The 11971-nt window shown below is 48.6% G+C and overlaps 1 protein-coding gene across 1 annotated transcript; it reads right to left on the minus strand.

Annotated features, from left to right (window-relative positions):
• Positions 1-9464: 9464 nt before the first annotated feature.
• CDK5R2 (cyclin dependent kinase 5 regulatory subunit 2) lies at positions 9465-11554 on the minus strand. Its single transcript, XM_061147913.1, has one exon. It carries the CDS (start codon positions 11535-11537, stop codon positions 10413-10415), a length of 1125 nt encoding a protein of 374 aa, XP_061003896.1. The 5' UTR covers positions 11538-11554; the 3' UTR covers positions 9465-10412.
• Positions 11555-11971: the final 417 nt, after the last annotated feature.

Here is an 11971-nt window from a genome sequence, read left to right on the forward strand (position 1 = left end):
GAGTCACATAGACCAGTGGAACCCAGGAGAGCCTTGAAAACAGACCCATAGACATGTGAAAATTTCATAAAAGATAGAGATGGAATACACTGGAAGAAAAGGAAGACTGTTCAAAAGATGGTGCAACCTGTTATTCATTTGGGGAAAATAGTTCTCTCTCTCCTTCTCACTACATACAAAAATAAATTCCAAAATAAACTAATGAAATAAAGACACTATAAAACATACTATAAAAATACCAGAATAAAATTCAAAAACAGAACAAATCCTAATCTCCAAATCCAGCATAAAACAAGAACATTCAAAAAGAGAAGAGGAATATCAAATATCTAGGAGGAGTTAGTTACCACAGTTGTGTCCTAAAGATATATATTTAATTGTATACTTGTTGACAACCAAAGCAAAACATGGAAACTGTCACTACTTTGGTTCATTTACCCATTTTCCATTTATTGAGATCTACTGTCAGTTCATTTCAGTTCAATCGCTCAGTTGTGTCTGACTCTGCAATCCCATGGACTGCAGCATGCCAGGCTTCCCTGTCTATCACCAACTCCAGCAGCTTCTCAGACTCATATCCACCGAGTCAGTGATGCCATCCATCCATTGCATCCTCTGTCGTCCCCTTCTTCCGCCTTCAATCTTTCCCAGTATCAGGGTCTTTTCCTATGAGACAGGTCTTCGCATCAGGTGGCCAAAGCACTGGAGCTTCAGTTTCAGCATCAGTCCTTCCAATGAATATTCAGGACTGATTTCCTTTAAGATTGACTGGTTTGATCTCCTTCCTGTCCAAGGGACTCTCAAGAGTCTTCTCCAACACCACAGTTCAAAAGCATCAATTCTTCGGCTCTCAGATTTCTTTATGGTCCAACTCTCACACCCATACATGACTACTGGCAAAACCATAGCTTGGACTAGATGAACCTTTGTTGGCAAAGTAATGTCTCTGCTTTTTAATATGCTATTTAGGTTGGTCATAGCTTTTCTTCCAAGGAGTGAGTGTCTTTTAATTTCATGGTTTCAGTCACCATCTGCAGTGATTTGGGAGCCCAAGAAAATTAAGTCTGTCATTGTTTCCCCATCTATTTGCCATGAATGATAGGACCAGATGCCATGATCTTAGTTTTCTGAATGTTGAGCTTTAAGCTCACTTTTTCACTCTCCTCTTTCACTTTCATCAAGAGGCTCTTTAGTTCCTCTTCACTTTCTACCATAAGGGTGGCGTCATCTTCATATCTGAGGTTATTGATATTTCTCCAGGCAATCTTGATTCCAGCTTGTGCTTCATCCAGTCCAACATCTCACATGATGTTCTCTGCATATAAGTTAAATAAGCAGGGTGATAGTATACAGCTTTGAGATACTCCTTTCCCATTTTGGAACCAGTCCGTTTTTCCACGCCCTGTTCTAACTGTTGCTTCTTGACCTGCATACAGATTTCTCAGGAGGCAGGTCAGGTGGCCTGATATTCCCATCTCTTGAAGAATTTTCCACAGTTTGTTGTGATTCACACAGTCAAAGGCTTTAGCGTAGTCAATGAAGCAGAATTAGATGTTTTTCTGGAGTTCTCTTGCTTTTTCTATGATTCAACAGATGTTGGCAACTTGATCTCTGGCTCCTCTGCCTTATCTGAATCCAGCTTGAACATCTGGAAGTTCTCGGTTCATGTACTGTTGAAGCCTGGCTAGGAGAATTTTGAGCATTACTTTGCTAGTAATGATCTACTCTTCAGGTGCTGCGCTAATTCTCATTGTTTAAAGAAAAGATATGAAGAAGCTAATGTGAAGTGGAATATTTTCCCTAGCTTTATTGTTTGTATAAGTAACAATGGGTGTTCCTCAGCACTTATGTGAAAGATAGAGAAATGTTCTTTAAATGGCCTTAGATGGATCCTTGTAAGAGTGTGTACGTGTGCATGCCCATACTCTCTGTGTGTGCTTGTATTACACATGTGTTGTGCATGTACACACACCCATGCCTGCTGGGATAGATGGGGGTCTCACTTCTCTTGTCCAGCAAGGGACATTCTTAAATCCTAGGGATCTGGAAATAGCTTGAAGAGGAGGAAGGGAGTGAAGTCACTTTGGAGACATGTGAAAGAGGAGGAGGGCAGGGCTGTAGATGTGTGCTTCTCCTTTTCCAGACACTGGAAAAGGAGTGTCACTTTTTCCCATTTCCTTCTTTCCTTTTATTTATCTTCTATCTCTTTTTCTTTACAATTTTTCTTCTTTTTTTAGGTAATAACAATAGTTTAGTTTGTTGTAATTAACTAAAAAGCTCAGAAAAGTATAAAGAAGAAAGTAAAACTGGTCTTTTAAAATCCTCCCACTTAGTGAGAACAACTATTAAAATTTTAGGCTTCCCCGATGGCTCAGTGAGTAAAGAATCCACCTGTAATGTAGGAGACATAGGTTCAATCCCTGGGTCAGGAAGATCCCCTGGAGGAGGAAATGGCAACCCACTTCAATATTCCTGCCCGGAGAATCCCATGGACAGGGTCTCAAAGAGTCAGACACAACTGAGTGACTAAACAGACAAAAACATCCTAAAACTTGGCATTGCTGCACATACACATACACACAGATTCAGTATATATCTGTTGATTGAGGGCAGGAAGAGAAGGGGGCAGCAGAGGATGAGATGGTTGGGTGGCATCACCGACTCAATGGACTTGAGTTTGAGCAAACTCTGGGAGATGGTGAAAGACAGGGAAGCCTGGCGTGCTGCAGTCCATGGGATCGCAAAGAGTCAGACACGCTGAGAGACTGAACAATAACAATTGGTTGCCTACTGCCAGGTGCCGGGAATCTAGCAGTGAACAAGATAGACCATTTATTGACAGGATACAAAATAAGTAACAAAAAATTATCAGGCAGGAAAAAATGTCATGAAGAAATCAATCTGAGGTATGTGATGAGGGGTGACTATGGGGCAGATTGAAATGAATTCATCAGGAAGAGGTAGCTGTTAAGTGGAGGATCTGAACGACAGGAAAAGGACAGCTATTTAAAGATCTCTCTCTCTCTTACATAAATGGGACGACATTGTTTTCAACCCACTATTTTCACTTTGTCATGGTCATTTTTAATATAGATTAATGTATTATTTTTAATGGTTCATAATATCCCAATGAATATTGATTTGTCACAGTTTACTTCATCTCCTACTGACACAACCAATTTTTTATTTTTATAAACAATGTTATGATAAGTATCCTTGTATCATGTCTTTTTCCACTTATCACCTTAGGGCAAATTTCTGGAAATGCAGTAGTTGGGACAATAAGTATATTGCCTTTCACATTTTGATCCACAGTCAAGTAGCTCTCCAAAAATACTGGACTAATGTATATGGCAACAATAGTGCAAGGAAGTGCACATTTCCCCATTTTTTTTTTAAATCATGGTTGGGATTTTCTATTTTTATGATCTTTGTCAGTGATGCAATATCCCACTACTGTTTTGACTTGCGTTTCTTTAGTTAATAGTGAAGTCAAGTATCTTTTTTGTGCTTATTGATTATCTATATTTTGTGTGAATTACCTCTTCACAGTTTTAACTATTTTTCTATTGAAAATATATTGTGTTACAATTATGTTCTCTCAGATTGTCACTTGTTTTTCAATCTTGTTTATGGCCATTCTTTTTCTCTGTGTCTCTAACATTCAACTTAAGTGGAATCAATCTTTTTCTTTAAGATTTCTCCACGTCTAAAAAGATGTTCTCTACCCAACCCAATCATGAGAAATGCGGGGCTGGAAGAAGCACAAGCTGGAATCAAGATTGCTGGGAGAAATATCAATAACCTCAGATATGCAGATGACACCACTCTTATGAGAAACTGAAGAAGAACTAAAGAGCCTCTTGATGAAAGTGAAAGACGAGAGTGAAAAAGTGGACTTAAAGCTCAACATTCAGAAAACTAAGATCATGGCATCTGGTCCCATCACTTCATGGGAAATAGATGGGGAAACAGTGGCTGACTTTATTTTGGGGGGCTCAAAAATCACTGCAGATGGTGATTGCAGCCATGAAATTAAAAGGTGTTTACTCCTTGGAAGGAAAATTATGACCAACCTAGATAGCACATTAAAAAGCAGAGACATTACTTTGTCAACAAAGGTCTGTCTAGTCAAGGCTACAGTTTTTCCAGTAGTCAAGTATGGGTGTGAGAGTTGGACCATAAAGAAAGCTGAGCACCAAGGAATTGATGCTTTTGAACTGTGGTGTTGGAGAAGACTCTTGAGAGTCCCTTGGACTGCCAGGAGATTCAACCAGTCCATCCTAAAGGAAATCAGTTCTGGGTGTTCATTGGAAGGACTGATGTTAAAGCTGAAAACTCCAATATTTTGGCCACCTGATGCGAAGAGCTGACTCATTTGAAAAGACCCTGATGCTGGGAAACATTGAAGGCAGGAGGAGAAGGGGACGACAGAGGATGAGATGGTTGGACGGCATCACCGACTCAATGGACATGAGTTTGGGTAAACTCCAGGAGCTGGTGATGGACAGGGAGGTTTGGCATGCTGCAGTTCATGGGGTTGCAAAGAGTCGGACACGACAGAACGAGTGAAGTGAACTGAACTGACCCAACCCAAGATGCAATAATAATATTATAAACACATGTTTTATTCAAGTATTTTGTTTAATATTAGATTACTATCACATATTAATTACTATTTTCTAATTATGCAAATAACATTAATACATTGTTGCAAAAATTAAACTCCATAGATAAGGCAAAAGTCCCCTAGACAACATCAATCCCAGTTCCTTCCCAGAAGTCACTTAATAAGAGTGATCTGTATCTTTCTTAAGCTTCTATTATACACACACAAACACACAGAAATTACAGTTTGATTTGTTTTGCTTTTGCATAAATAATATGGTACTATGTATATTGTTATGCAACTTTTAATGACACTATGTGTGTGGAGATCTTTCACTTTGGTATGTACAGTCCAGTCCATCCTTTCAAACTGAATATTATATCAAAGCATTTTTAATTTCTAACCTACTGGTGGATATTTAGGCTGAGTTCAATTTCTCTCTCTCTAAACAGTAATACAATAAACAAATCTTTATCATGTCTCTTTGTACATTCAAGTATTTCTCTAGGGTCAATACTAGAAATTGGAATTCCAGGGTAGAAAATATATGCACTTGAATTTCTAATAGATACTTTCAAATTGTTCTCTCTTCTAAGGTTTTTATAATTTTTTTTAAATTTTTTCATCAATTTGGAACTTATTTGGGGGCTAAGAATGAGGAAGGATTGATCTTTTTTCTTCATATAAATGACTATCCAGTTATACCAAAAGCATTTACTGACTAATCTATCTTTTTTCCCAATGGATCTGAAATGGTGCCTTTATCATCTATTAAATTCCCACCTATGCTAGAGTTTAGTTTGGGATTATCTGTCCTGTTCTACCGATACATCTGTTCCTACATCAGTGCCTTATGCTTTAGCGACCTTAGCTCTTTAGTAAATTTTAATATATGGTAGGGCAAGCCTTCCAGCATTAGTCTTATTTCTTATGCTTTTCTTGATGTCCTGCACTTTTCTGGGGTAATATGTAAATTTTTTAAAAAGGAGTAAAATGTATAAAGGTTATAAAGAAATATCCCTTTTCATATTTACATTGTTTATCATCACCCCTCCTTCCTTTTAGATTGTCATACATAAAAATGCATGCAGAGAGACTAATTTTATGATATATTGTCTTGAAGCCAAATATCAGTCACAGGGGGAGGTGAAGCAATGGGGCAGGGGAAAGTTGTAAAAGGGGAGTAACTATGGTGGGCAATGTCACCAAGTAGAGATCTTGGGAGCAGCTATCTGCTAAAGAATTAGAATCCAGGGGAAAAGAAATCCCCTGGAAGCCCAAAATGAGTTGGGAGAATTTTAAGCCAGAAACTAAGAGGTTAAACCTGAATGCCTAGGGAAAAAAGGAAAGCGGGGTGCTAGAGTACAAAGCCAGACAGCCAGTCTGCAAGTGTAAAAGAGAGATTGCTTCTAAAAGCCTTATCAGAATATTAAACTCAGATCAAAGGAACTTGAATCCTGAGACTGTGCTCCGCAGTTTATCTGTCTTATACTCAATCTTTAATCACACTGAACTAAAACACTTTTTGTATGCCTCATTTATACACCTAACCTGTGTGAGTATAGATGATCTTCTTGGCTGTCTGACAAGATGCTGAAAGGGAAGGTAATGGTCTTTATATATATATATATAAAGTTATATATAAAATTATATATATATATAATTTATTTATTTGACTGTGCCAGGTCTTAGTTGTGGCATGTGGGATCTAGTTCCCTGACCAGGGATCAAACCCTGGGCCAACTGCCCCGGGAGCTTGGAGTCTTAGCCACTGGACCACCAGGAAAGTCCCGGTAATGGTCTTAATAAAGGTATTTAAAGTTTAACCTCTGTTGTCTTGAGGCCACTCATGGCAAGTGCTGTTTATGGTGTATAAAGGGGTCAGGAGTTGCACTTAAAGTGGGGCACATGAAGAAGGCCAGGCCTCCAAACCTGGCTACCAGATGTCCCTGGTCATGGTGGCATGGTCAGAGGGACTGCTTTGGCAGCCTCTGTGGTAGAAATCTTCTGGAGATGCCCATCTGGGTGCCTGTGGCAAAGTCCTGGCCACAGAATGTCCCCTTGGATACTGCCAGATGCTCTGGTTGCTGAGCACCCTGCCTGGCAGGCAAAGCAGTTACCACGACAACCACACACACACACACACCTCTGTGATTTTTTTGTGTTTCTCCTTTCCCATTAAGTATCAAGGTATTCCAGGGACAGGCAGGCATAGCTCTCAGAACAGAACGTCCTCTGCTCCAGGAAGCAGGGCAGGGAAGGAAAGTGGAGATGTGTATATGTTATGATTAAATGAGACTTCATCAGTGTAAATGCCTATGTACCTGCTTCTGTGTTCAAATGTGTTGTATATCAATGCATGTATCAGCATGTATCATGCAAATGGTCGGATCACAGTTTATCTGCCCATTTGTTTCCTACTCCCCTCCCCTCTCTGTTGCCCCTGTGCTGTAAGAATCACCCAGCCCTCCAACCTTTGCTGAGCAGAAGTGCTGAGTCATGGCTCCAGCTGGATTTCTTTCTCCTATCCTCCATCTCCAATCTTTCCTCAGCCCACCCCTCCCTCATTCCTGCTGGACTCTCTGGGCCCTCTTCACCACCTCTGTCCTAAGCCTGGACTCCTTTTCCCAGAGGTTCACTTCTGGGCAGTCAAGAGAAGGCACGTCACTCTGTTTCTGCATTTACTCCCTTCCACTTTGCCTTCTCAAAAGACTGCTCCGAGTTCTGCTCTTAATGACCACCTTCTCCCTGAGAAAACAGGAATCTGACCAAGTTTGACCCAGGAGGCTAATTCTTCCACATATTCGTGCTGATCCTCCTCTGGTCCCTCACTACTTAATCGGATTATGGCAATGTCTCATGCCTGGGGCGTGGCAAGGAAGGTGAGATTTAATTTGCCACCAGGCACTGAGGCTTTTTTCTCATTCTAGGTCTCCAAATGCCAGACCACAGGTTCTTGGAGGCAAGCGCGCTGTCGCCCACCTGTACGTGTGTGTGTCCGAGTGCGCATAGGAGTGTAGTAATAGAAGGGTGCTGTGTTTGTGCGTTCAGGGGCAGAATCTAGAGGCCCCTCCCCAAGGATGTTTGAGGGTCTCTGTAGGCTCTCGAGTCTCTTTCCCATCCCCGTTGGGCTCTTCTAACACAGAAATCCCACTCAAATAGTCTCGATAACTAGTTCCAAATAAGAGGGACCAGGATTGTTCTCTGCAACCTCCCCGCCAGAGGTGAGAGAGTGGAAAGTGCTCGCTCCTCTCCCGCCCCGCCCCGCCTGTTCAGTCTGGTTACTATGGCGACAGCCGCGGGGTGACCCAAGTGCTCCTCCCTCTCTCCTTCCATACCTAGAGAGATGACGGCACCGCGCTGACTGCGCCAAATTCCAGCCAATGGGCGACTGCTCCCGCCTTTCCTTCCACCAGCTCTCCCCACCTCCCCCCGGGGAACTCGATTCACAAATCTGAACTGGGGATTTCCGGCTACTGGCCGGTTGAGAGGGCGCTGGGCAGAGTCCGGGGAAGAGTTGAGATCTGTCTTCCTAGGAGGACAGTCTTCCTGGGTTCTTGGGCCAGACTCCTGTAACTTACCACCAGAAAGGATCACATCTACTCCCAAATTATCCGGAAAACCTAACTGAGGCGGTCTGCAGCTCCTCCTACTCCTGCATGCCCTCCCTCACCCTTTCCGAGTGCGCCCCGTCAGTACCACGGACAGCGAAACAGGGCCTTTCTAGGTGGGCTTCTCCCTCTTCTCTCCGAATGCTCCGGAGGTCTCCGCGGAGACCAGGGTCACAGACGCCAACGCTCCACTGCAGCCAGGGCCTCCTCGGGCCAATGAAAAACTGAATGGGGCGCTTAGTTAAGTGGTTAAGAAGGCAATGGGGACCAAAGAGGAATCTCAGGCTAAATAGCTTACTTTCTTCCTTCAACCCCAAAGAATGGCTCCTGAGTCTTCCAGGCTGCCTGTGTACTAGCTTCCCTGGCGATTAAGGGCTAGGTCTGAATCTCAAGCAGGGGTGGGCCTCCCAAAGCTTCCCTGGGTAGGCATGTGGCTGAAACAGCCTTGAAGCAGCCCCATGGGTAAGGGAAAGAGTATGGGGCTAAGTGTAGCATTCAGGCCCCACCTGAGAGTGGTGAAGACAGACTTAGCCAGGCCTGACTGAACTCTTGACAGAATGAATGGCAGAGAGAGGTGGAGGAAAGAGAAAAAATAACAATAACTAGCTGATGCTGCCTCAATGAGCCACTCTGTAAAAGGGGAACAACTTCTGCTGTCCTCATCACTTATCCCCTAAATGGCCTGGGTGTTAATGCGCAGGTGGTCAGAAAAGATGAAGGCAGGGGTGGCGGGGGGTGGGGGGACGGGGTGGGGCAGGAATCCAGCCTTACCACCAGGCCTCATCCTCTGGCTCCCTCACTTTGCTCTCTGTAAGATGGAAGTCAGTGGGGGGAGGGGTGACGGAAACAGTAGCCGTTCTCAGGGACTCGAACCCCCCCCCGGCCCCCGCCACTAGGCCCGCGGGGGCCCGAGGGCCCTGCCTGCGATAGTTTCGCTCCCGCTTCCTCCCTCCCAAGGCCCAAAAAAAGGCTGGCGCAAAAAAATCTGCAGGCGCTTCCAGCGCTTTATAGTTCTCTCCCGGACAGACGGACAGACAGACAATGCGGCCCGCACCGTCGGCCCGCATCATTGGCACCTTGGACACGGCACCAGGCCCACCCCAGTCCCTGGTACCCTCCCGGGAGAATTCTGGTCCGGCCTCAGATCAGCACCTCAGACAGTTCCGGGCCCAGCCCACCCCTCCCCCCTCCCTCCGGAAACAACCAAATAAATTAAAAGTGGGGGTGGGTGGGGGGGACAAAAACACCTAAGGGCAAGGAAGAGGGGTGCTCCTCCCTCAGAGTAAGAAGAGTATTCTGTCTCCTCCCACCCTTCTGCTGAGGCGCCGCCGCCACCGCCGGGGTGACCTCCTAGGTTGATTTTTGCTCCCAAACCTCAGCCTCCTGAAGGTGGCATCCCCCTCCCCCCAACTCCCGGCATGCAACACGTTGGAAAAGGTGGGGAGAGGTGGTGGGGATGGGGCGAAGGACCATCCTGGTGGTTGTTTGGGCTCCCAGGGTTGCAGTTTCTGCTGTACCTCAGTCGATCCCAATCAAGAACTCATGTTCCCTTCGGTCTGGGGAGGAGAATACGGGGTCGCAGTCGGAGGGAGAAATGCAAGCCAACACAGGCGGAGAGGGGGGAAGGCAGACGGGAGGGGGAAGATGGTGACACATGCCAGGAGCGAGGGAAAGAGAAGAAGGGGAAATGGGGACAGAGGTGCGGAAAGAGAAACGGGGCAATGAGAGCGAGTCAGGTAGTGGGTAAGATGGAGACGGAAACACACACCCAAGGAATGGAAAGTGGAACTGCGAGGAGGAAGGTGGGAGGGCAAAAGATGAAGGAAGGAGGGAAGGTGAAGATACAGGAAGGAGATGAAGAAATGGACAAGTCCGAGGGAGACGGACTTACACAGAGAAGGGAAGGGGAAGACCCGGGCAGAATTGGAGAGATGAGAGCGCAGACAGATAGAAAGGGTGAGGTTGGGGGTTCCTCTCCCGCGCTCATCCCCCACCCCCACCCTGCGCCCAGCAAATCCAAACGCCGAGGCCTCTGGCATCCTGGCCTCCACCTTCCCCTGCGGGGCAGGGGCGGCTCCTCCTCCGGCCACGGCGCGGAGCGGCGGTAGCAGCGGCGGCAGCTTGATGGTCCTGGGAGCTCCGAGTGTGTGTTAGGGGCTGGGGCGGGGGGCTGGCGCGGCCCTGGGTTATCCCTAGCGGTCCAGGTTCATAGTCCAGTGCTTGGCTCCAGTCGCGCAGCTGTCCCTGGCGGCCGAGGAGGAGGAGGAGGTGGAGGGAGCCGCGGGCGCGCCCCCGTTGGGTGGACCCCCGGCGCTGGCGGAGGCCTCGCCCTCGTTCTTGAGGTCTTGGAAGACCTGCGTGAAGAAGTGGGGGTCGGCATTGAGCCTCAGCATCTGCGGGCTGAGCCGCTGGATGAGGCGCAGGCAGCGTTGCCAGAAGCGCTCCTTGTCGGGCTCCACGAGGAAGGGCTTGAGCGGGTAGGAGATCTCGTTGCCCATGTAGGAGTAGGCGAGGTAGAGGCAGGTGAGGAAGGCGGCCTGCAGCTCGGCGGCAGACGCCAGCTCATCCCCGCGCAACGACTCGCGGCACAGCAGGTACACGAACACCAGGTTGGCGGGCGTAATGAAGGCCTGGTCTTGCCAGCCCTGCAGCAGCAGCGAGCGGTCCACTCCGCGGAACCAGCCCACCAGCTCGCCTGGGCTCAGCTCCTTGAGACGGTAGCAGCGCCGGCACACGAAGTCGCCCAGGCAGCGCAGCAGCTCGCCGGTAGAAGCCTGCACGATGACCCGCCGCGGCGAACCACCAGGGACCGGCGGCGCCGCCTGCGGGGCTGGGGGCGGCGGCGGCGGCGGCGGCTTCCCTCCGCCCGAGCCTGGCGGCGGAGCGCCGGCGCTGCCCCCCGACGGCGGCTCGCAGGTGGCGGCGGCCGCGGGCACGGTGGGCACGGGCACCGCCAGGGGCTTGGCGGCGCCGCCGCCGTCGGGGGGATCCCGACCTTTGCGGAGAAGGTTCTCGCGGTTGCGTTGCTGGACCAGGGGGTCGGGGCCGGTGGACGCTGGCTTGGGCGTCACCTTCTTGCTGCCTTTCTTCTTCTTGGCGGACGCGGCCACAAGGCGCTTCCAGGTGAGCGCGGAGATGAGCACGGACGGCCGTTTGAGCCGGCTCTCGCCTTTGCCGCCCTTGCCCGCTGGCGGCGCCCCGTAGCCCCCCAGCGCCTCGTCTCCTGCGGGCGGCGCCTTCTTCTTCTCCTCGGGCAGCCCGCCGGGCCTCCGGCCCTTGGCCGAGGAGGCGGGGGAAAGAGACAGCACCGTGCCCATCCTGCAGAGCGGGGCCGGCGCCCGGGCCCCGGCGGGAACCGCGGGCGGCGCCCCTGCCCGCCGCGCCGCCGCCGCCTCTGCTGCAGCCCCCGGGGACCCGGCGGTGGGGGCCCAGCCCCGGCCCGGGCGCGGGAACGGGCAGTAGAACGCGGCTGCTTTGGATGTTCTGCGCCGGCTGCTCCGGGTCTGAGCTGCGCCAGCTGCAGCGTCAGCCCCACCCCTTGGGCCCAGTCTTCGCCGTGCCACGCCCCGTCTCACGCAGCCAATCCTTGCCCAAGCTGTCCTCCTAACCGGCAGCTGCGCTGACCAATAGAATCTCTCATGCCATCCTCAAGTTCCGCCCATTCCCATGCCTTGGTCTCTGGTCCAGTCCCTTCACCAGAAAGGCGAAAGGAGGAGGAGGTGGCTGGTTCGAGGACCTCGTCAGGGTCAGA

The sequence above is a fragment of the Dama dama genome, chromosome 8 (assembly GCF_033118175.1).
Source record: "Dama dama isolate Ldn47 chromosome 8, ASM3311817v1, whole genome shotgun sequence".
Lineage (NCBI taxonomy): Eukaryota > Metazoa > Chordata > Mammalia > Artiodactyla > Cervidae > Dama > Dama dama.